This window comes from Somniosus microcephalus, chromosome 19, assembly GCF_052327205.1.
Source record: "Somniosus microcephalus isolate GS21.2 chromosome 19, FLI_Smic_1.0, whole genome shotgun sequence".
NCBI lineage: Eukaryota > Metazoa > Chordata > Chondrichthyes > Squaliformes > Somniosidae > Somniosus > Somniosus microcephalus.
In genome coordinates this window covers 37,443,763-37,468,963 of record NC_141005.1, presented here as the reverse complement: position 1 = coordinate 37,468,963, position 25,201 = coordinate 37,443,763, and the positions used below count along the sequence as shown (strand labels likewise).

At 39.7% G+C, this 25,201-nt stretch overlaps 2 protein-coding genes across 5 annotated transcripts in view; one reads left to right on the top strand and one right to left on the bottom strand.

Annotated features, from left to right (window-relative positions):
* Positions 1-4,733, top strand: part of tctn1 (tectonic family member 1) — a 30,450-nt gene extending 25,717 nt beyond the window's left edge. For both annotated transcript variants that reach the window (XM_085961574.1, XM_085961573.1), the window contains 2 exons: positions 1,719-1,844; positions 3,653-4,733. In XM_085961574.1, coding sequence (XP_085817700.1) covers positions 1,719-1,844; positions 3,653-3,796 — 270 coding nt within the window. In that variant the 3' untranslated portion in view covers positions 3,797-4,733. The remainder of the gene's footprint in view (positions 1-1,718; positions 1,845-3,652) is intronic.
* A 126-nt stretch (positions 4,734-4,859) lies between these two features.
* On the bottom strand, positions 4,860-24,580 carry hvcn1 (hydrogen voltage-gated channel 1). 3 transcript variants are annotated; one of them, XM_085961582.1, is made up of 7 exons: positions 23,842-24,580; positions 23,398-23,488; positions 22,239-22,444; positions 19,769-19,873; positions 7,110-7,341; positions 6,336-6,448; positions 4,860-6,259 (listed from the first exon to the last, which is right to left on the bottom strand). In XM_085961582.1, the coding sequence occupies exons 3-7, from the start codon at positions 22,404-22,406 to the stop codon at positions 6,194-6,196; spliced, it is 684 nt and encodes a 227-aa protein (XP_085817708.1). In that variant the 5' UTR covers positions 22,407-22,444; positions 23,398-23,488; positions 23,842-24,580; the 3' UTR covers positions 4,860-6,193. The 3 variants fall into 3 exon arrangements, with proteins under 3 accessions (XP_085817708.1, XP_085817707.1, XP_085817709.1); XM_085961581.1 differs by lacking the exon at positions 23,398-23,488 and having other exon boundaries at positions 23,842-24,578; XM_085961583.1 differs by lacking the exons at positions 23,398-23,488; positions 23,842-24,580 and adding an exon at positions 23,669-23,826.
* Between the last annotated feature and the right edge of the window lie 621 nt (positions 24,581-25,201).

Below are 25,201 nucleotides of genomic sequence, written 5' to 3'. Positions count from 1 at the left end.
CTCTTAATCCCCTGAACTTGCTGGCCGATTTGCACATTAATAACGGCATGCGTTGTTAATACAGTTACTTTATGAGCAAGATCCAATACAGTTCTCTGCAGCCGTGAGTAACAGTTTCCCTTAACTCTAAAAGCATCGGGCTGGATTTTCCATTCAGTGGCGATAGACTTTATATGGGCTTTTGCACTGGAAGTTCCTGTCAGCCAACAAAAAAGTGCAGTGCCCTCTACAGGGCATCTGCGACCTGTGTGAACAGGGCAAGCAACCGTGTATCTCCTTAACCAATCAGATTGAAGAATCGTTAATGCATAATGCAGAGTCTGAGCCAGGAAGTGTCAGTTAGAATATTTCATTCAATGTCAAATCAGGTACAGAAAGCAAAATAGAGAGGGAAAGAAAGATGGATTAAGAGAGAGAGAATAAGCGAGACAAAGAAAAAGTAAAAAAAAGTTTATTTACATTTTTAAAAAATCTCCCAATAATAATTAAAATCTTAAGGAATGAGACTCCATGCTTGTTAAAGTTAATTTTCAGTGCCAGAGAGGTTGTTTGGCAGTAATTAAGACTTATCACTCTATTAAAAGGATATATACACTGGAATGGACAAGCTATAACTTTATCTGCCGAGTTTAGTGCATATATATCGGGTAAGTACAGCAACATCACGCCATTTCATGTATTTCAATGGTGAGACCTTTGAAGAGATAATGTTATCGCGCAGCTTCTGGAGGAGCAGACCATCTCAGACAGCAACTTCCTAATTTACGCAGTTAACTGCACGTGCGGTCGCTGGAAGTTGCTGTCTGATAGACACATTAATAACCGTGAGCGCTGTTAGCCTCAGTTATTTTTATGCAAAATCCAGCCCATTGTTCCAACTCTACCTGTAATGGAAGTGTCTTTTATAGTGTGCAAATCTTGATATGGATTATATTGATCAATTTGGCTGATCGCTCAAAAGATCCTGGTCACTGACTAATCAGTATGTAGTGATGCGTGTACTGCTGATCGGCACTTAACCAGCTAATTGAATCGCTTCGCAACCTCTCCTGCCAGTGTGCTGCTCAGACTGTTAGAGCTTTTATTTTGTTCCATTCATTGAAGTGATTTAGGGTGATAAAGAGGATCACAATGCAGTATGTCCATTTTATCATTCCTGATAATGAGATTAGACTGTGTTCAGATCACTTGTGGGATTTTTCTTTTCAGTCTGGGCCATGTATTTATCAAAACATAGTAAATATTCAATTGAACAAAATGGGTAGAAAGTTCAGCAATCAATTTTAAACTGACTGATCCCATTAATGCCAATCAGGTGCAAATCCTGTAATGATTGGGCATTCCTTTGTCCTGCCAGGAGACAGCCCATGGTTTTTACCTATAAAGATGTGGGCTTGCAGCACTAGAAAATGGTACCTTTCCTCCCATTACTTCTTTGCAGCTTGCAGAATAATTAAGTCCTGTCTTCAGTCAGTTTCCATGCAAGGAATTATGCAGTGTCTGAATAAGTATTGGTAATTAGTACTAGTAATATATATCCTGAAAGGCCAAGTAGCAATCTTGTGCATATGCAGAGGTCTGATACAGCTTTATGGGACGTGTTTGTGTAGGTGGCTGTAAGCCTATAAAAATGTTCTAACTTTAGTTTTGTTACAAGTTGGTAGTTTGCATGATATATTCTAGTCAATAAAATAACTAAAAGTACCATCTGCTTGCAGAGTTGTGGTTGTGAAGTTCCTGAGTCTTTAATCCTGGAGGTGAACTGGACAAAGTATGGATCCTTAATAAACCCACAGGCTAAAATAGTAGCAGTCACACGAACAATCAGAGAAACCTGCATTCTGGTACGTGATGGATACTCTTGAAGCAAAATGTTATTTGATTTAAAAGACAGTGTAGCACCAACTTAAAAAAAAGTTTCCGTTAGTTGCCAGAGTGAAAAGTGTAAGAACACGAGACCTCTCGAGTGACTACAAATATCAAGATTGCTTAAATCAGCATTCACCTTCCAGAGGCTTATTAATGCACTGCCATTTATTGCACTCAGCATTATTGTCATAAACCATTCATGATGGTTTTCAAAGTTTACAGTAACCAAGCTGAGTATATGCTTCCCAACTATATTACTTCTGTGTTGGATCTTTTCTATCTTTCTTTGACCTTGTATCTTAGATCTCTCTTATGGGCAAGTCCCAGCACCCTGTACCCTATGAGAGAGCGTATTCTTGCCTTGAGACCCAACGAGCTTTCAGTAACGTGCCCAGGAAATGAACACCAAACCCTGTCTAGTAACTGTGTTCTTTTAGCTACTAGAATTTATCCTGTGCCTCCATCAGTTTTTAAGTGGTAGAGCTTCATATCAGACCTTGTTTAAATTCAAAATACTGTATTAATCAAACTTATTAAACAATGAACAAGTGAATATTGTTAAGCACAATAAAGTGAGATTTCCTGTGCATTAGGTAATGTTCTTACCTGGCTAGGAAGTGTATGATGCTGAGTAACAAAAGGAGAGAAAGTGCCCAACATTGACATTTCTTATAGGAGCACAGGAAAAATAGAAAAGCAGAATATTTTTTAAATGGTGAGAGACTGGGAAATGTTGGTATTCAGAGGGACCTGGGTGTCCCTGTACAAGAATCACAAAGTTAACATGCAAGTACAGCAAGCAATTGGAAAAGCAAATGGTATGTTAGCCTTTATTACAAAGGGATTAGGACCTTGGTGAGACCACACCTGGAGTACGATGTACAGTTTTGGTCTCCTTACCGAAGGAAGGATATACTTGCCTTAGAGGGAGTGCAACGTAGGTTTACTAAGCTGATTCCAGGGATGAGGGGATTGTCCTATGAGGAGAGATTGAGTAGACTAGGCCTATATTCTCCAGAGTTTAGAAGAATGAAAGGTGATCTCATTGAAACATGTCATTCTTACAGGGCTTGACAGGGTAGATGCAGGGAGGATGTTTCCCCTGGCTGGGGAGTCTTGAACTCTGGGTCACAGTCTCAGAATAAAGAGTCGGCCATTTAGGATTGAGATAGGGAGAAATTTCTTCCCGCAAAGGTTGTGAATCTTTGGAATTCTCTAACCCAGAGGGCTGTGGATGCTCACTTATTCAGTATATTAAAGACAGATCGATAGATTTTTGGATACAAAGGCAATCAAGGGATATGGGGATAGTACAGGAAGGTGGAGTTAAGACAGAAGATCAGCCATGATCTTATTGAATGGAGCAGGCTCAAAGGGCCATATGGCCTACTCCTGCACCTATTTCTTATGTTTGGAGAATTGATGTAAAAGTATAAAATTAAAGTCAGTGACAATTTTAAAAAAATGTTATTTACCTGTTATATGGTGAACAAGGAAGTGAAGTGACAATGCATTCATCAAGATCCCATATAAAGCTCTGGAAAGTTAACAGGTAGGAGTGAGTAGTTCTAGGAAATCATGTCTACTCAGAGAGGTTACACCAATGAGTTTTAAAATTCCTAGTTGGCTAAACCCAATTCTACAGATGGGGAGGAACTGAGCTGAAGAATAAATACTGTAATTACAAACAAACAAATCTAATTCCAGTTCTCAAATGCTGGCACCTCTTGTATATATGATTTTACATCGCAAAATTGCAAGCTAACTTTCTTTTTTTTCCTAGATGGCTTTGAAAACTGCAAAAACTTTATATATCTCTACCTCAGTTACTTTTACGGACGTATCTGCACCTGCCCAGCCTGGATACAAAGCCGCACCAACGATCAGTACCAAGTTACCCTATGATTTCTTCTTTCCTTTTGTATGAAATCCTGAGCTGCTTTTGTGGGGCAGGGTTATAACTAAACTGCAGCTTGGAATTGTTTGAACAGTAATTGTGTCTGCTTTGTAAAGTAATTGATTAGTACTGATTTTTTTTTTTAAATGTTAAACTTTGAGTTGCAGTTCCCCAAAGTGTAATTTTTGTGGCTGAACATTGGATCAAATAGTTTTATGCATTTTTATTTAATTTTTATATGTTAATAGAAGCTTCAGCACAGGTTTCCCAATGGACTGCACTTACAGAATAGGAATTGCATCTATAACTAAAGTAAAAGGAGCTATACTTTAAGAGCACTGAAATACATATACATGTAAAGCACAACAGAAGTACTGTAAAAATTTATAGCATTGTTATTTTTCTAAGGACATTGAAATGTATTTAAACTATTGTAAATGGTCTGGTACCAATATTTTACAGCTTTTTTTTTTACAAATGCTTTCTATGCAGGGAGTATTTTTTAAACTTAATCATTTGCATTCTTGCAGTTAATACCTGGTAAAACCATAGCCCAGAAAGATTTTAATTTAAGATTTGAAAACTTCCTAGAAAAAGGCATTTTGTAAATCACTGTGTGACAGCCTACTTACTTAATTTAATCATCCAATCTAAGAAAAATTAACCTTATTTTTATATAATTAATTGATTTCCAGAATTATTTCAGGTTGACTATATTTAGAAAGCTAATCATTTAAAAATGATAAATTGGAAATACTTTAATGTTGTGATCAGAAAATGTTTTAGTATGTTAGAATTCACTGTATATATTCACCTGGAATTAATTATATTTGTTGCTTATGAACCAAGGTATTTGTAATTCAATATTTGTCTTTAATAACTATAGAAAGCATGTAACTAATTTTGCAACAGTGCACAAACTATAAGCTAGTCAATAAAAATCAAAAGAGTTTGGCATTCATCATAAGGCATTAGACTGTACACATTCTTGGAATCTATTTACTCAAGAGTAGGTGACAGCTGTTTCATTGTTAATGCTTCCCACTAAATATCAGATCAAACAGTAGAACCCTTCAAGGACTACAAAAGCATATTAGCATGAAATGCAGCTGAAAAGCAAGACACAACATCCTCTTTTCCCCCACAAAGGGTGTTGAGAAGATTGTGTAATTTATTCCAAAACAAGGGAAAAAACCCAAGAAGAACGTGCACAGAGACAGATTTCACTTAAGTCAAGGGCACCAATTTTCAAAAATGTTTTCCTGAGGGTTTTTAAATTGGCACCGTGCCAAACCAAAATATTCCCATAATTCAATTTTCTTCAGTTTGGATTAGGTGGAAGCCACAAATTAATCTTAAACTAAATAAAGCCTATCGTGGAACTGGACTGAGCCCAGTTAGTAAACGCAGCATGTAACAGAGCCACGCCATAGAGATGAGAGGTACAGGTTTGATTCCTGGTCTGTGCTAAGTTAGCTGATTGGGGATAGGGATGATGTAGCTGATCCCAGCACTACCAATTTGGGTAGAGGCAAATATCTGCCTCAGTTCCCACTCCTGATCAATGATTCCTGCTGGAAAGTATGGACCAAATTGGGCTCAGCGGTGATGTAGTCTCAGTCAAAGAGCCTGCAGCCAATTGATGTCTGGGCTCATATTTAGAATATTCACAAATCAAATACCAGAGGGTGCCTGATGGTGGTGGAATCATACCCCAGTAAGGATTCAGTACCTTCAGGACAGAAGAGGAAATCCCACAAGGGGGGGGGAAGGAATCTTTTGTAAAGATCACAAGCCCATGTTTATGGGGAAAATATTTATCCAGGTACAAGGTGAAGCATTGCCCTGGGTACATTACCAGACTTGATTGAGTTTCTGATCTGTCACATTGCTGTGGGGAAGGAAAATCTGCTCTTGCACAGCGCCCAGCATTTGTGGAGACCTGGGTGTATGTACTCTTGGCCACAGTCAGTTCATATTCAGGGAGTGGGGACCAAGAGAAAATAGGATTTTTAAAAATCCCAAACAAAAATGATCCAACTACAGACACCAATTGTCTGATAACAAATAGTCATTAATGAATTATTATTTTTAGTTACTGAGGTGACAAGCTGACATTCAAGTACAGAATGTTAACTAACATAAGGATGGTCTTTTGATAATAGCCCAGAGGTTTTTTTTTTTTTTAAAAAGTAAGACTTTAGTTAATTTTGGGATACAAGGTTAATTAACATGCTTTGGTCTTGTGTGATTCTTTGGAAAATGTACAGACAATTATCTTCTGATGTACACAAAAAGAAAAGCTGTGCATTATTCTGGAAAGACTCAAAAGGTTGACAGTCTGCAAGATATGTTTACAGAAATAATTTCAGGTGCTGTTCTAAATTCAGCCTTCATTTCAACACTCCTTGTGTATAAAGCAATTTCTCAGTTGATCTGGTAGTTTATTCTGTGCTCCTGGAGCAATCTATGTAGTCTCTCAACTTCTTGTGTCTATAAAAGGAATTAGACAAGTTAGAATCAATTTATTTTTTAAAAAAAATAAACTTTGTAAGGTGGATGATCTTACCAGTTCTGTGCACTCGTTCTGAAGCTCACCCACTCTCTGCCTGAGGTGGTTGTTGGCATGTTTCAGCTCCGTTTCTTTCTTTAGTGCACGTGACTTCACAGTCAGAATGATTCCTATACAACAGTGAATTAGGAACAGGTTATTAAATGTGTATAATGGTCAGTTATACTCTAATTTTAAAAGGCCTACTCCACTCAAGTTATAATTGTGGACACTAACCAATTTGATTAATTTAACTTTCCTGCAAAGCAAAAGATATACAATGATGGTAAGACTGCATGTTACTTACAAGAAATTGCTAAGCTTTCTCTTCTGCCACAATCCCCTTCTCCACGAATGAGGTGAAATTGGAAAATCAGAGGCACAAGCTAATGGTGCAGTTATTCAAGGCACCACACCACTGGCTTGGGCTACAAAGCTTTGAAATATAACTTCTTCAGGACTTGTCAGTTGAAATGTTAGGCATAAGACTTTAAAGCCTGAACAAGTTTGGGATTTATAACACCTACTCGCCTGACTCTCGGTTAACACAAAAATCTCCTTTGTGGAACAGGACAGGAAAAAAAATAAAACTTTTTTGGATAATAAAGTCAATTTTGAATACATTTTGTGAAACGGAATTGTTCAGTAGTCAATAAATGACATTCCGTTTCATAAAATGTATTCTCCCAGCGCCTGAATTCACCTGGTGAAAGATGTTTAGACAAAATAAATCCATCTCTCTTTCTCCAACATGTATGATCCCATTTAAAGATGTTCAATTATGAAGTGTACCATTTATTATTCTTGCCACTCTCCACAGTCGTAGTAGTATAAGTAAGCCCACACCGTCAAAAGCATCTTCCCGGGAAATGTAGACAATATCAAGAATGAAAGATACAACAACAATTACTCCATCCAGGACTTCAAACTTGTGCCAGAAAAATTCCAAGCGGAAGGCATATAATTTACCAATTAGCTCCAGTAAAAAAAAAGTCAGAATAGCAATACTCAGGTAGTGAAATACCTGGAAAAGAAAGAATATTGTTAAATCTGCAGTCAAAAAAACAGATCAAATAAAACAAACCAATTTAGTGCATTTGGAAAATCGTTTTTAAGTGTAGCTTGCCTTATTGACAGTCATTACATCGCAAACTATTTGAAACATTATATCAATTCCTGATTATTTCCATATACATTTGTCAATCCCTTGATAAAACAGAGATTGTTTGAAAATCAGATTGTACCTTCCCTGGTGGCTGAGTATGTAAATGTACCAACTGTTTATGGCTCAACCCTAGGTATGAGGCTAGTAAATGGTGGGGGGGTGAGGGTTCCACCAGGATTTTGCTCCCGATTGATATATAGTAACTCCTGGCAGAAGATTTGCATATGGACAGGACAAAGATTTGCTGTGATGTGTCTCACTGATAGACAGCTTGCTAACGCTCAGTGTTTAGGTCTACACACAAGGATAGGCCACTTGGGCAAGGTAACAAAGAGTTACCAGCACTCATAAAACCATGTATCAGCAGGAGTTCCTGCCTCGGAAAGAAGAGGAACGTAGAGGAGAGAGAAGGGATAAGTCAAAAGGCCAGATTAAGAGGAGTGCAGCAGGCACAATTAGGGAAAGATTTATAAACTAGCACAAAAATTTTGAATTTAGTATGTTGGGTGAACAGGGAACAAAATTGAGGCTGGCATGGATAGAGTTGATAGGGGACTGGGGCTTATTTTAGGATGCAGGCAGCAAAGTTTTGGATGAGTTGTGACTTTATGGAGGATAGAACTTGAGGCTTTTCAGGAGAGCACTGGGGAAGTCAAAGGTTTGGAGGTGTCAAAGACATGCATAGGAGCTTCAGCAGCTGTGGGTGTGAGGCAAGTGCAGAGGCAGATGAAATTGTGGAGGTGGAGATAGGCAGTCTTAGTGATGGAAATGATACAGGTTTTGAACTCAATCAAACAGGACACAGAAGTTTTCATCATTGGGTTCAGCCTGTGTAAGTAGCTGGGGAAGAGGAATGGAATCAAGTGCTAGTGTAGGGAGTCTTTGGCAGAAGCCAAACAAGATGGCTTCAGTCTTACTGAAGTTAAGTTGGATAAAACTCTTCTTGTTCCTTCACCATTTGTCAAAGAATGGGATGAAACAGTGATGATCATAAAGTGAAGGGTGGTGGTGGAAAGATAAAGCAGAAAGCTGACCCCCATGCTTATGGATAATGTTACTCAGGGGCAACATGTAGATGAGGAAAAGAAATAGGGCAAGGATGGACCTAGATGGTTGTGTAGGGACAGGAGAACATAATCATAGAAGATGGTGTGCTAGCTCTGTTAGCATAGGACAAGTAAGGGCAGTGCCACAAGAGGATCTTAGGAACGGTAGGCAATTAAGCCCCTCGAACCTGCTCCGCCATTCAGTTAGATCATAGCTAATCTGTACCTCAACTCCATTTACCCGCCTTAGCTCTATATCCCTTGATACCCTTACCTAACAAATACCTGTCGATCAGTCTTGAAAGCTACAATTGTCCCAGCATCCACAGCCTTTTTTTTGGCGGGGGGGGGGGGAAAAGAGAATTCCAGATTCTACTACGCTTTGTGTGGAAAAAGTGCTTCCTGATTTCTCTCCTAAATGGCCCAGCTCTAATTTTATTTTAAGAATATTTCCCTTCGTTCTTGATTCCCCCACCAGAGAAATGATTTCTCTGTATTTACCCTATCAAATCCTTTTAAACACCTTGATCAGATCACCCCATACTCTTCTATACTAAAAGGGAATACAAGCCAAGTTTATGCAATTTGTCCTCATAATTTAACCCTGCAAGTCCCGGTATCATCACAGAGGAGAAATGGTGGCGGAGCATTTAGTGGCAGAGTCATGAAAGATGTCTTTGTACACTTTGACCAGTGGATTCTCAGTACTGTGGGGTAGGGCAGAAACTGGACTGAGATTGTTTTATACTGTAACACTTCAACAAATCTAATATTCAGATGAAGCTACATTCTCTGCCAGCCCTGATGTGAATTCCTCAGCGTAGAGGAGAAGCTAATTTTTCAATTTCTTTTTTAACTTTCACAAATTACTTTCTCAACATTATCCAAAAGTCTGCACTAACTGGACTTACAACTAAAGGTTTGTGTACCAGATTCTGGGAAAAGTTTTTAAAAATCTACAATTAATGCAATAAAGTTGCAATAGAATTCATATAAGCAACTGTCTGCTATTCATCTGACAGCATCATTCCTCTACATTTAAAACTCAATGCTACAAGGTACTGCAGGTTATAGTTATATTATCCACTAGTCCTCTCTACGACTATAGGGAAGATTTTCTTGTGTCTACACCTGGGTTTAGAAAATATCAGAATATTGGGTGGGTTCTTTTACAGTCATGTGCTCCAACCCTCCCAGCTTCACAGTACTTGCTGCACAGGCAAGCCAGTGTAATCGCCAGGAAAATCTCCACTTATGTGTTTCTCAAATTATCTTACTATTTTGAGTTTGTGTGAAAAATTAAGGTTACAACAGTTTATTTTCAAAAGTCAAGCAGCGTAAACATTGTATAATATGCCATAGTCATGTAATGCAAGGCTGTGAAAGATTATTTAAGTTCTATTTCACACTAATCCTACACAATATTTGAGTGATTACTGGATCCCCTCCTTAGAAATTGGAATTTAAAATGCAATAAAAATGGCTATAATCATTAAGAATTTAAGCAAATTATACTGCAGTTCAAGTGTCTATTTATTCCTGACTACAAAACAAGTTTAAAAATAAAGTCAGGATTTTATCATACTTTTAGATTTTTTTGCCCACCAATTTTCTCCGCTCCCCTCTTTTGCTGATGATGTTGGTTTCATTGAGCATTTGCCGATTATGGTACCTTGCCTAAATGACCAGTATACACGTCAGCCTGGACAGTAAATTTTATGTGGCTACTCGTCCAAAGGGGCATCACTGCCCAGCTCCGTTCTGGCCTTACCCAGCAGTAACAGTATGGGTTACTGGCTAGACTGGGAACTCAGGCCAAATTTCCTTTCCCTAACCCGCTGTTGCTGCCCAAATTGAGATGAAATAACTCAACATTTAACAGTTATCAAGCCTAGGACCTTCCTGGTTTTGATAACTCAGCTACACATAGGATAAACTCACTGAGCCATGAGGAGCCTAAATTTCAGCACTCTAACCTTAAAATGATGAAACATTTCTGTGTACGAATTCCAAAAATTGGACTCCGTTCCTAGTTAAAATTTGAATCAGTATCTTCCTTAATAGAACTACTAAATGGGGGATTAAAGATACATTTAAGCAGTTGTGTTGTTACTGACACAATGTCAGTCTTGTGTAGAACAGGATGTGAAAGACCTGATTAGATGAGTGTGACCATATGGCCTAAGTTATCAAACAATCAATTGAAAAGTTTTAATTATATTCATTAATTGCCACGGCTTTACTCAGCAGTTGTTTTGCAATTTTTCTACTTCCTCCTGCCTCATCTGTTCACATTGCGTGTGCTTCATTTCCACTGAGTAAGTTTCCTCTTGTTGGTTGACTTTTCAACCCATATTGCATTTCCCTGACTTCAGACTTTCTAAAATATACACATTTTAAGCTTCCCGATCTTCTGGGTGAGATTTGTATTTGCAAAATTACTTGTAAATCTGAATATCCATGGATTAAAATGTGCACAAGAATAATTAATTAAATCCAAAGAAACTACATGTGTATATTAATGAATACTGGGTGTTTTTTGTAATATTTTAATGTATTTTTGTACAGGGTAGAGATGAACACAAATTGTAGTCCGTCTCCACTTTATTACACAATGGCCTCTATCGAGAATCGAGTTTGGGGAACAGGGTTCTTTGGGAAAGTGTTTATCTTTACTGGCATTCTGTATATTATGATATACAGGCAGGATGTGCACTCTGTGACTAATTGGTAAGTGAACATTCAAAGCAGGCAAAATCAACAGTGAAACTTCAATGAAACAGAGCTGAAAGAATGAGTTGATCATGAAAAAAGGCTGCTTATAAACAGCACTGGATATAATTGGTATTCACCATTTGTGATCCTGTTAAATTTGAGAAGTGGAATAGATTCAGCCATCCTGCATTTAGAGCCATGGAAGTTTACAGTACAACAGGAACCCACGGGGTCTGTGCCAGCTTTGTGCTGGAACAATCAAAAACTAATCCCACTCCCCTGATCTCTCCCAATAGCCATGTGTCATCCTCTGCTTCAAATATTTATCTATTATTCTCCTAAATTATGGAATGGTCCTTGCCTTAACTACTCCCTGTGGCAAAGCATTACATGCTATAACAACTTTCTATGTACAAATTTACTCTTAATCTCTCGCCACATTCCGTGACCACTTTACATTGATGACTCTTCATCACCAAGTCCTCAACCAGAGGAAACAGTTTTTGTCTGTTTATCCCATCAAAACGCCATCATTTTAAAACCTCTATTAAATTTCCTCTTGGCCTTTTCTGTTCCAGTGGAAATATTTCAGTTTCTTAAGCCTCTCCACATAACTATATATTTTTATTCCTGTTATCATCCTGGTCAATCTACTCTATATGCTCTGCATGGCTTTAATGTCCTTTCTATCCAAAACCGCACACGCTAATCTACTCTTGTACTCGACGCTCCTATTGAAAAAAAACCAAAATGGATTTTCAATTAATTATTTATTTTCATTCCTTGTTCTCTGTTTCTTCAGCACCTTTCCAGTGAGTTTATATTCCTTTTATTTGTTTTCACTTCCAAAATGAATTTACCTCACACTTCTCTGTATCAAATAACATCTGCCAGCTGTCTGTCCTCCTGAAGTCACCCTTCCTGTTTGTAGATCCTCCTACTTTTATGTTGTCAGCAAATTTCAATATCATGCTCGCTATGCCCAAGTCCAAATAATCTATATATATTTTGAGAATAAAAGTGGATCTAGGATGGACCCCAGGTACACCACTCCTGACCCTACACCAATCTGAATTTTGTAGCAAGCCTCTTGTAACACCTTTTTGAACACATCCATACACAGTACTGCATTTTTATCTATACAATAGTCATATCTTCACTAAATTAATCAAACATGACTTGTCTTTAACATAATTGGAAAAAATGGGGCTTTTTCCATTTGAACAGGGGAGACATAGGAGTATTTGATAGAGATGTTTAAAATTATGAAGGGGTGGGTCAGAGTAGTTAGAAACAGATCGTTTCCACTGATTGAGGGGTTTAGAACAAAGGAACATAGATATAGGATTAAATGCAAGAGATTTAGGACAAAAACAGCAAGAAAAACTTATTTTTACATAGAGGGTTTTGAGGCTGTGGAATGGTGTTAGTAACTGAGCAGAGACCATGTTAACAATTAACAATTCAGAGCGTCGGCGGGTGTTCCAGCGGCAGAGCGGGGCTACAAAAGGCTCCCGAGACCCAGGTAAGGCCTCAGAGCGTCGGCGGGTGTTTCAGCGGTCCAGAGCGAGGCTATAAAAGGCTCCCGAGACCAGTCTCCGAACTCGGAACACAGAGGAAAGGAGAGAGGTAAAAAGAAATCGAAGTGTGACGTCACCAGAAAGCAGGTAAGTGATTGGTTGGTGAGTATTTGTCTCTTTTTAAGCTTAAACTCTGGTTTATAGTTTCTAAGGTGCGATATTCATCATCTAAAATCGGGGCAGTGTGTATTTAAAAATAATATTAATAAATTTAATTAATTACATAGAATGGGAGAGCAGGTGATGTGTTGCTGCTGCTATATGTGGGAGCTGGTGGACACCATTGATGATCACGGTGATCACATTTGCAGTAAGTGCTGGCTGCTCGAGGAATTCCGGCTCCGTGTTGACGAGCTGGAGTCCGAGCTTCAAACACTGAGACGCATCAGGGAGGGGGGAGAGTTACGTGGACTCTGTGTTCCAGGAAGTAGTCACACCAATTAGATTAATTAATTCAGATGTAGTCCGTGGCCAGGGTCAGGATGGTGTGACTAGAAGTGAGGCAGGTACGGGGATCCAGGAGGTAGTGTTGGAGGAGCCGCAGCCCTTGCTCTTGTCCAACAGGTTTGAGGCTCTTACTCCCTGTGAGGATGGGAACGAGGACTGCGGGGAGGATGAGCAACCTGGCCACAGCACCGTGGAGCGGGGGGCCATTCAAGTGGGGGGAGTTAAAAGAAATGTTGTAGTGGTAGGGGATAATATCGTTAGGGGGATAGATAGGGTTCTTTGCAGCCGAGAGCGAGAGTCCCGAAGGCTGTGTTGCCTGCCCGGTGCCAGGGTTAAGGACATCTCCTCTGGGCTGGAGAGAAACTTGGAGGGGGAGGATCCAGTTGTCGTGGTCCATGTTGGTACCAACGACATAGATAGGACAAGGAAAGAGGTTCTGCTGAGGGAGTTTGAGCAGCTAGGGGCCAAATTAAAAAGCAGAACCACAAGGGTAATAATCTCTGGATTACTACCTGAGCCATGTGCAAATTTGGCTAGGGTAAATAAAATTAGAGAGTTAAATGCGTGGCTCAAAGACTGGTGTGGGAGAAATGGGTTTTGCTTCTTGGGACACTGGCATCAGTACTGGGACAGGAGAGAGCTGTTCCGTTGGGATGGACTTCACTTGGCCAGTGCTGGGACTAGAGTCCTGGCGAATCGAATAACTAGGGCTGTAGAGAGGGCTTTAAACTAATTAGTGGGGGGGAGGTTTTAAGAGAGCAAAAAATAAAAATGACAGCGGAGAAGGCAATAGAGCAAGGTAGCAGTGGGGGAATTAAAAACCAGAGCATGTCAGGAAGGGACAGAATGTATAATGGTAAAGTAGTAAAGGGGGTAAAAGCAGGAATAAATTGTCAGAAAACATATTTGAAAGTTCTTTATCTGAATGCACGCAGCATTCGTAACAAAATAGACGAGTTGACGGTACAAATAACTACACATGGGTATGATCTGGTGGCCATTACGGAAACATGGCTGCAAGATGATCATGACTGGGAACTAAACATACAAGGGTATTTGACAATTAGGAAGGACAGACAGGAAGGAAAGGGAGGTGGGGTTGCTATGTTAGTCAAGGATGGAATCACTGCAATAGTCAGAAATGATATTGGGTCAAAGGATCAGGATAGTGAAACAGTTTGGGTGGAGATAAGGAATAATAAGGGGAAAAAGTCACTAGTGGGCGTAGTCTATAGGCCTCCTAACAGTTGCAACTCTGTTGGTCGGTGTATAAATCAGGAAACAGTTGGGGCTTGTAATAAGGGAACAGCTATAATCATGGGGGATTTTAACTTTCATATTGACTGGACTAATCAAATTGGGCATGGCAGCCTTGAGGAAGAATTCATAGAGTGTATTAGGGATGGGTTCCTTGAGCAGTATGTAACTGAACCAACCAGGGGGCAGGCAATCTTAGATCTGGTCCTGTGTAATGAGACAGGATTAATAAAAAATGTCCTAGTAAAGGATCCCCTTGGAATGAGTGACCATAATATGGTTGAATTCCAAATTCAGTTGGAGGGTGAGAGAGTTGGATCTCAAACCAGCGTACTGAGCTTAAATAAGGGAGACTATGAAGGTATGAGAGTAGAATTGACTAAAGTGGACTGGGAAAACAGATTAAAGTGTAAGACGGTACAAGAGCAGTGGTCTACATTCAAGGAGATATTTCACATCTTTCAAGATAAATATATTCCACTGAGGAAAAAGGGGAGTAAAAGAAAAGACAGCCATTCGTGGCTTAGTAAAGTAATAAAGGATAGTATCCGACTGAAAACAAGGGCATATAAAGTAGCCAAATCTAGTGGGAGGATAGAAGATTGGGAAGCATTTAAAAGCCAGCAAACAATAACTAAAAGATTAGTTAAGAAAGGGAAGATAGATTATGAAAGTAAACTAGCAAAAAATTAAAAACAGATAGCAAGAGTTTCTACAGCTATATAAAAAGAAAAAGGGTGGCTAAAGTGAACGTTGGTCCCTTAGAGGATGGGACCGGGAAACTAGTGGTGGGGAACATGGAGATGGCAAAGACGCTGAACAAATATTTTGTATCAGTCTTTACAGTAGAGGACACTAAAAATATCCCAACACTGGACAAACAGGGGGCAATGGGGGGGGGGGGGGGGGGGGCGGGGGAGGAGGAGCTAAACACGACTAAAATCACTGAGGAGATGGTACTCGGTAAAATAATGGGACTTAAGGCGGATAAATCCCCCAGACCTAATGGCCTACATCCTAGGGCCTTGAGAGAAGTAGCGGTAGGGATTGTGGATGCATTGGTGATTATTTTCCAAAACTCCCTGGACTCAGGAAAGGTCCCGGCAGATTGGAAAACTGCTTATTTAAGAAGGGAAGTAGACAAAAGGCCGGAAACTATAGACCAGTTAGCCTAACATCTGTGGTTGGCAAAATGTTGGAGTCCATTATTAAGGAAACAGTAACAGAGCATTTGGATAAACATAATTTAATAGGGCAGAGTCAGCATGGTTTTATGAAGGGGAAGTCATGTTTGACAAATTTGCTCGAATTCTTTGAGGACATAACATATAGGGTGGATAAAGGGGAACCAGTGGATGTAGTGTATTTGGACTTCCAAAAGGCATTTGACAAGGTTCCACACAAAAGATTATTGATCAAGATAAAAAATCACGGGATTGGGGGCAATATACTGGCATGGGTGGAAGATTGGCTATCTAACAGAAAACAAAGAGTTGGGATAAATGGTTCATTCTCGGGCTGGCAATCAGTAACCAGTGGTGTTCCGCAGGCGTCAGTGCTGGGACCCCAACTCTTTACAATCTATATTAACGATTTGGAGGAAGGGACCGAGTGCAACATATCCGAGTTTGCCGACGATACAAAGATGGGAGGGAAAGCAGTGAGTGAGGAGGACATAAAAAACCTGCAAAAGGACATAGACAGGCTAAGTGAGTGGGCAGAGATTTGGCAGATGCAATATAATGTTGGAAAGTGTGAGGTTATGCACTTTGGCAGAAAAAAATCAAAGAGCAAGTTATTATCTAAATGGAGAGAAACTGCAAAGTGCTACAGTACAAAGGGATCTGGGGGTCCTGGTGCATGAAACACAAAAAGTTAGTATGCAGGCGCAGCAGGTGATCAGGAAGGCCAATGGAATCTTGGCTTTTATTGCAAGGGGGATGGAGTGTAAAAACAGGGAAGTCTTGCTTCAGTTATACAGGGTATTGGTGAGGCCACACCTGGAATACTGCGTGCAGTTTTGGTTTCCATATTTAAGAAAAGATATACTTGCTCTCGAGGCGGTTCAGAGAAGGTTCACTCGGTTGATTCCGGAGATGAGGGGGTTGACGTATGAGGAAAGGTTGAGTAGGTTGGGCCTCTACTCATTGGAGTTCAGAAGAATGAGAGGCGATCTTATCGAAACATATAAGATTGTGAGGGGGCTTGATCGGGTGGATGCGGTGAGGATGTTTCCACTGATGGGTGAGACTAGAACTAGGGGGCAAAAATCTAAGAATAAGGGGCTGCCCTTTCAAAACTGAGATGAGGAGAAACTTCTTCACTCAGAGGGTAGTAAATCTATGGAATTTGCTACCCCAGAGAGCTGTGGAAGCTGCAACATTAAATAAATTTAAAATGGAGATAGACAGTTTCCTAGCAGATAAGGGAATTAGGGTACGGGGAGAGGGCAGGGAAGTGGACGTGAGTCTAGATTCGGATCAGCCATGATCCTATTGAATGGCGGAGCAGGCCCGAGGGGCCGTATGGCCTACTCCTGCTCCTACTTCTTATGTTATGTTCTTATGAATAGGTTAGATAGGGTAGCACAAGGAAAAGGGAATAAAGGGATATGGAGACAGGTTAGACGGGGATTAAGACTACTGCTCGTGTGGAAGATAAACACCAACACCCTCTGGTTAGGCCAAAGGGCCTGTTTCCATGTTGTAATTTTGATATAATTCTATGTAAAAAAAAAAAAAAATTGCTAGCTGTCCTTGATTATCCTATGCATGTTTAAATGCTCACTAATTTGATCTTCAATTGTGGATTCTAAGAATATGCCCACAACTGATGTTAGATGAACTGGTCCGTATTTACAGGGTTTATCCTTCTCTCCCTTCTTTAATAGAGGTGTTACATTGATTACCCTTCAGTCCCCTGGCATAATTTACATATCTAAAGAGGATTGAAAAATTGTCGCCAGAGCTTCTGCCTTCTCTTCTCTGGCGTCCTTCAAAAGTCGAAGGTGTATGCCATAGGGGGTGAGTGACTTTTGCTTAGTTTCTCAAAGCCAATTCCCTTCCTTCAGTTGTGTCTAACATCTGTTCCATATCCTCTTCTCATACACCTACACTCTCATCATTTGTAAAAAGATACAAAATATGTATTTAATCTCTCTGCCATACCTTCATTCTCCACAACTTGATCCAAATGCTCCTACCACCTCTCATTTAAAAAAAACTTTTAACATGCTTATAAAAGCCCTTACAATATATTTTTATATTATCTTCTAGTCTTTTTGCATATTCCCTTTTAATCTTTCTAATCTTCCTTTTCACCCCTCCACTACACCTTCTATATTTCTGGATCTTGTTTAGTACTGTTAGCCCTAGTTTTATCATAAGCCTCCGTTTTTAGTTTTGATCTCTACTTAACCATGGAAGTCTATGCTTCGATGCACCCACTTTTTGCTTTGTAGGAATATATCTATTTTGTACGCTGTTCATCTCATATTAGAAGTTTCTCCCGCTGTTGATCTGTCATCCTGTTTTCCAACTTCCCTGCCCAGTTCATTTGGCCAGATGTCTCCTTATTTCACTGAACTTTGCCCTTTTGTAATTCAATACCCTTATCTTTGACTCCTTATCCTTTTCTATTCTTATACTGTGTGGTGCTCACTATTTCCCAATGGTTCTCCTAGTCTCACATCCGTTATTTGCCACACTTCATTTCCTAGCAGCAATGCTTTTTTTTTGTTGCACTAGAAACATACTGATCTAGGAGGCGGCTTTGAATTCATTCTAAAAAAAGACTATCTTTATCCTACTCTATTTTGAGCTAATTAAATCACCCAATATTATTGCCCTGTTTTATTTATAAATCTCTCTGAACTGTCCACAAATCTCCCCCTCTATTTTACCTCCACAGTTTGGTAGCTTGTAGTTCGCATTGAGAATTGTACATTTTATCTTCCCATTCTTTAACTCTATCCATTTAGTATGGAGTCAGCTTTTGAACTGGATGCTTTGTTGGAAAATAAGGGGAAGATGGCCTATAATTTGTGCCAATACAGCTGCTGTGGTTTTGCAAACGCTGACACTCAATGGAAACTGCACTGTACAGCATACGCCTTGGAACACAAGCAGGAAGAGTGTAAACCAAATGGATGATCAGTCAGCTGTTTCAATATGGAGTCAGTGCTCATAATTGGTTTATAATTGACAAATCATTGGAGCCTTAAGAGTATTTACACGTGACAAATACTTGGCATAATGATGAATGGAGAAGCAGCTGAAATGACGATGCAATGAGAGATCGAGAAATAAAATCTAAAAGAAATCCAAAAAAGAAATACAAACCAGCAGCTCAAGTTCGAAGTTGTCATGGTGAGTTAAAGAAAAACTACGCACAAGAAAATAAATGATTTAAACAAGCCAGAAAACACAGCAGAGATTGATACACAGATGACAAATTTGTAGGTGTGAGAACTTACTTTATACCTACATTTTACATTAGGAGTCCATCTTTGCTCTTAGCTCATCCAACAACATTCATATGCCTGGTTAACTTACAAAGCTGAAAGGAAGGCAATACTGGATTTAATTTAAATCACTGGTACTAGATGAGTGCCTGGAATTTTGGCAGCGGGTTCTCCTGATCCGACCCCATATCGTCTCCATCACAAAGACTGCTTACTTCCACCTCTGTAACATCGCCTGCTTCCGCCACGACCTCAACCCATCTGCCCCACGGAAACCTTCATCTGTGCCTCGGTCACCTCCAGACTAAACTATTCCAATGTTCTACTGGCTGCTCTCCCAGCCTCCACTCTCTGTAAATGTCAGCTCCTCCAAAGCTCTCCTGGCTGTACCCTATTCTGTACTCTTGTCCTCGCTAACCTACGTTGGCACCCAGTCTCCTAAATGCCTAAAATTTAAAATTCTCATCCTCCTTTTTAAATTCCTTCATGGCCTCATCCTTCCTTATCTCTGTAACCTGCTCCAGCCCTACAACTCCCCTTCTCCACCCCCCCTCCCCACCCTGAACACTTTGTTCCTCTGACTCTAGCAGCTTACATGGATGTCCCCCCCTCAATCCAGTCACCCCACCATTCGCAGCTAATGCCCCAAGCTCTTGAATTCCATTCCTAAACCCCTCTGCATCTCCACCTCTCTCACCTCCTTTAACCAAGCTGTTGGTCATATAAATGTAAATTGTTCCTGTTGAAAATTGATAGAATAGAAATGCATTTTACCATACCTGGGGTGCTATTTTCTCTTTGTCCACCTCAACGATTGCTAAATCCATTAGCAATTCACAAAACACGAACAAAGCATCCAGAATGACTAAACACACAATGGCGATCTGTTTTTCAATAAAATAATCAAAAGTAAGTAGTGTAGCAGCAGGTACAGCAAACACGACGATAACACAGTATTTGTACTAATCCTATTCAGAGCAGGTTATTAACATCTTTGCTGCAATTAAATGCAACAAGTTATTGTCACTTCTTTGCCTGCCTGGAAACAGTTGTCCGGTTTGCAAATAATCAACATCTGGCTTGGCTATACATCATCCACCAGATGTACGTGCAACAGCGTATGATTTTACCCATTTAAAGAAGATCTATGGCAAAGTATACAATTTTAATTAAAGGACTCAAAACGTTAATTTCATTACATTTCTCATTTTATTTCACTGATTAAGTAATTTAAAATAATTACCATACTATTGCTGGTAGCATGCAGGGTTACAGTTGGCGACTTTGCTCTATCTTTTATAGTTTCAGGAGGTATATATGTTGAACATTACTGTTGATACGGTTAATAAATTACTATCATTAATATGCCACATGCAATCTATGTGCGAAATTCATGAAAATAAAGATACTTCCACTGGTAAGTATCACAAGGACAAATTGAAGTCACAAAGGACTTTAAGCAATTTTCTTGGGCTACAAAATAACTCATTAAAATTCATTTTATTGAATTGAAAACCTTCAAATGTCATAAATGAAGTAGGTGGTGACCAGCAGTGTGATTGAATTGAGCTAACTATTCTCAAGCCAGGCCATAAACCACCCTATCGCTCCCAAGTTATCTGATCAGCCTCACTATTTCTCATACGTCAACTGCTGCCCACGATATATCTTCCATTTCTACAAATGACAGGTCCAGAGAACCTGATCTTTGTTTACAGGATTCCAACATTTACTCTGGATCTAAACCAGTTTTCAATCATACAAGATTTAAAATCAATTTTAATACAGACATTTCATGAAGTAAGCAAAATTATACTTGAATCCTACAACAGTGATTTTTTGTTCAACTGTGCTGTGCTTATTTGTTAATGAAAATGAAAACAAACTGATGTTTACTGGCAGCGGTACATGGTGCTATTCTGCTCAAGGTATGTGATGTGTTTCCACAGTTCTTGGGTAGACCACAGCAATGTTGTACATGAGGGAGGACAAAACCACAGCAAAGTCCTGCTACAAATCTATGTTCACGGAGTGGTTTGCTTTGATCGCTTAGCTTTTTTAGCACAATTCGTTTTGCAGAAAGATGGAATTTATTCTACAGTAAATAGGGCAATGAGAACATCGAATATTGAACAGAAGGTCATTCACCCAACAGACAAATGTACAATTCGCACCGTCATGGAATCAGCCCCCAGAATTTAACCTCCTGAGGGAAGTGAATAACCAGAAAGATAAAACTTTGTTCAAACTCCTAAAAATCAAAGACTCCAACGTACTGGTCTAACATTACAACTGACATTGTTCAACCCTGACCAACTGCATGCAGCAGGTGACCTTTCCATGTTCCTAGAGCTCCACTGAGTATTGGATATTTATGATGTTTGTAACCTTCAATCCTGTCCTTGACCAAGCTATTTAAAGGCAATAAACATACACAGTGTTAGCTAGTTTAAGAGAGTCTATTCCAAATCTCATCTTTTCGATGGAAACAGAATTTCTTCTAACTTCAAGCCTCACTTCAGATTTGCTAACTTAGTCCTCCTGGGACCCAGTTTTAAGACTGTAGTCTAAGATAAATAGCCTATTCACATCATCAATAATCATGCCAGGCCTGGGCCAATAAGAGTTTGGATGGCTCAGTCGATGTCATGATAATACCGGAAGTAATCCCGCAATCAATTTTTATTTATTAAGCACAGCCAACTTTTATTAGACTCGAGAAAGACACTAGGCATTTAATGTGCATCAGGCCCGATATGCTATAGGGAAGGTTTAAATACCATGAACTTCTTGACTTATAACAGCTTGTGGAACTTGCTTACTGGTTTTAAGCAATGGCTGTAAACTCTTTTTTCCTCCCCCAATTTTTAAAATTTAGTTGGGAAAATTAATCCAAGGGACATTCTTAAAATCTCCTTCCATCTGCACTAGAGGCCAAGTTAGTCTCATTTAGACACAAAATGCACTGTTTAATGTCAATGTTTTTCTATGTTAGCTTGCCACAGTTAACCTACATATGGATAGCTACTTCTAATGAACAAACCAGTATGAATTATCCTATCAACCTATTATTAACCTTGTTGTGAAGTTAATTATTTTATCCAGTGTGCAACATTTCTACAACCCTAATTTTATTGTATACATATTTTAAGATCATTTTATACATGATAACCTTTAAAGAGATGCAATATTAGTATAATTGCTGAATGTCTATTTCTTAACAGTCTTGCTATTAAATTTAAATGGTACCTGAAACTTGTTTGAGTTAAATAACCACTTGAGAGCATCCCTGAAAGAGGTGAATTCAGAAGGAAGACTTGCTTCCTCAGCATCTTCCAGATTATCATGGTCTTCCTCTTCTTGCCACTTTTGGTAGTCATCGCCCACAGTGGTGAAGTATCTTAGGAACTTTGCCATTGGTGGAATGCTTTAACAGTAATTTCAGTCCTATAAAACTAGGAGATAAATGACTCAAAATTTGAGAACTTGCCTCCAGAGACCAGCCAAGGAAAATATTCAGGAACAATTCTGATGAGATTATATATTGTTTAGAATAGAATATCTGGAACTCATGATGGTTATATTAGTTTAATAAAAACAATGGCACTGAGCAATTGATGTCCATTTTGTAACCTCTAAACTTGACAAAGCCAGTTTCAGAGTGTAAAAAGTTATTAAAAAAACACATCACAGGAATGCACAATCAGTTAAGGTTCCTACTCCTGATCAGCATCTGACTCGTGCAGGGAATGTGGACATATGGATGAGGATCAGCTCCTAACCTTCTCTACAATTATATAGCCTGACAATACTCACTGTGAAGGCTCAGACATGAATAATAACCACCTGGGAAAGGTACCAGGGAGTGGTCAACATCCATCGGAATCAGTCAAAAGTCTACACTTTCTGGAGAACAGGGGAAAGGAGGAAATTGGTAGGAAAACAAATTCTCGTCATGTAACATGTAGAGTAAATGCCGAGGGAAAGCAGACAAAAACAGAAGTTCAACCACTGTTGTACAACAGCTGTATGGCACTATCATGCGGCAGTTAACCTACAGCCAGGAAATCCTTATACCACTGCAAGTCCAGCATGTGGAGACAGCCTCATTCAGAGAATTAGAAGCAGTTTTACAGCCAGCAGCAGCATAACTCCTCTGAGGGTTTAGTGGGTAATGCCATGTAGTTTGACATTGAACCACACAGAAGAGGAGAATCTCAGGTCCTATCCTTGCTCTGTGTTGAGTTGGCAATTTCAGCTGGGAAAACAATGGGGACATTCTAATTGTCCTCAAGTGGAACCTGGGCTGTAGAGGGGGAAAAGCAACCTGGACTCTGGCTCCTGATCGTGGCCCAGTGTCCACTACTGAAAGAAGTGGATATCAGGGAAAGGATTGGATCGGGCTCACCTGCGATGTCAAGTACCCTGGAATATTCACCATCTAGGTTACATGTGAAGAACAGCCACTTGAGAGAGCACCCGTAGTCCTACATGCCTGCCTTCAGGAATAGAGGATAATGAGGCAAAATTACATCGCAATGTTTGACAATATTAAACAGGTCTGTTGAATTGTTTTTACTGTGCATGTGATCTGGCTGAGAGAACTCGTGATTTCCTCCTTCATTGCAAACAACATAAACATCTAAAAGCCCTTTTCCCCAACTCCAACATCGACCTACCTCTCTGTGAGTCGGCTGGCTCTGAAATTCAATTCGTTTTTTTGCACCGCACAAGCGGTAAGTCCAACACGAAAAGCAGCAAATTTACATAAACTCTACAAAACACGACTCAATGAACTCCAGCTCCGATTAAAGAATCTCCAGAAACTCAAAGGTCGACAGAATGTACTTACAAAGATAACGGTTTTGGAAAGGAAGGAAATCCTTCTGTGCGTTTCTTGGTTTAAAAAAATCTTCTTCGTTTGTCAAATGCACTTTGACCCGAATCCTGCTCACGCTTTTCCCGGACTCGGATCGTTTCCTTCCGCTTTTCTCCAATCTGAAAGTTAGCTTTCACTGTTCCTATGTGCTTACTCTCTGCTGAGACTGCTCTTGCTTGAAGCACTTTATGCTCTCGGTAGGTATCAAGCCCTGACTCTATTTACTTGACATTTGCTGATTACCTGGAGTGAAATTCACTGAGATTGTTGGACCAGGTTGCACAGCCGTCAACATGAGGGAGATTTCTGACCAGCAACAGTGATTAAACACATCAACAAGGTTTTAAACTAAAATGAGCGAATGCAACACCTAATGAGTGATGCTTGGAGGGTCTGCCTCCGTCACTTTTAGGAGCAATATTGTGTTGATCTTTTTGGAAAAAAATGCTCCTGAAATTGCAGCATAGCAACTATAGTGCCATCCCGAATTTGGTTGTGCCAATTTAAACAATCCTACTTTCAGGAGGTGGTAGCAACTGCTGATTCTGCAGAGCTCTGAAACTTGGCGCTAGCAGCAGTGAGATCACCTGGAAGGGGGAGGATTCTTGCATCGCCGGCAGTGTCCCTTGCAGCAGGTGCAAACCAGCTTTTCAAACGACTTTTTAAAGCGTCTTTCTTTTACCCAAAGGCGGTGACTGATGCTGGAGCAATTACACCAGCACCGGCAGATCACCCGAGTAGCTATTCTTCATGTACAAGTCCACTTTGTAGCCAGGTTTCTGTTAATGCTATTAAGTCAAGATCTTTACTGCAAAATAATTGCTTCCAGTTCTCCCAGTTTATTTCCCACACTCTGTGCATTGCAATACTTGAACTGTAACCTTTTTTGTGTTTTTAAAAAATTGCTCCTTCACCCATGTATACCCCCCAGCTCACTTCAGTCTGTTTACATCTAGTCCATTGAATTTTACTCCACTACTCCATGCCCCTCTTACTAAATTGCTTGCTGCTTGAATATTATCCTAATCTATTTCTCCCTTCACTATTAGCTGATCCTGCTTGTTTTTAATTTCCCAGCTCCCCACTTCCCTACTTTGAAAACCTCATCACTTCCCGATCTAACCATTTTGCCAGTATATTAACACCTGCCTGTTCAGATGTAGCCCATCCTTATGGAATAGCTCCCATTTGTCTCAGATGCCAATGCCCAACAAAGTGGAATCGCTCACTCCTGATACCACACCTTTAGCCATGCATTGATTTCCCTAATCTTCCTCCCTATTCTAGCACATGGCTGGGGAAATAATCCTGAGATTACCACTTGTGAAGTTCT

Coding starts and splice junctions, on each gene's coding strand:
- hvcn1 (XM_085961582.1), bottom strand. CDS start 22,406: ATGGCAAAGTTCCTAAGATACTTCACCACTGTGGGCGATGACTACCAA. Junction 7,342..19,768: donor AAGAGAAAATAGCACCCCAG/GTATGGTAAAAT, acceptor TTTCTTTTCCAG/GTATTTCACTACCTGAGTAT. Junction 6,260..6,335: donor AGAACGAGTGCACAGAACTG/GTAAGATCATCC, acceptor TTCCTTTTATAG/ACACAAGAAGTTGAGAGACT.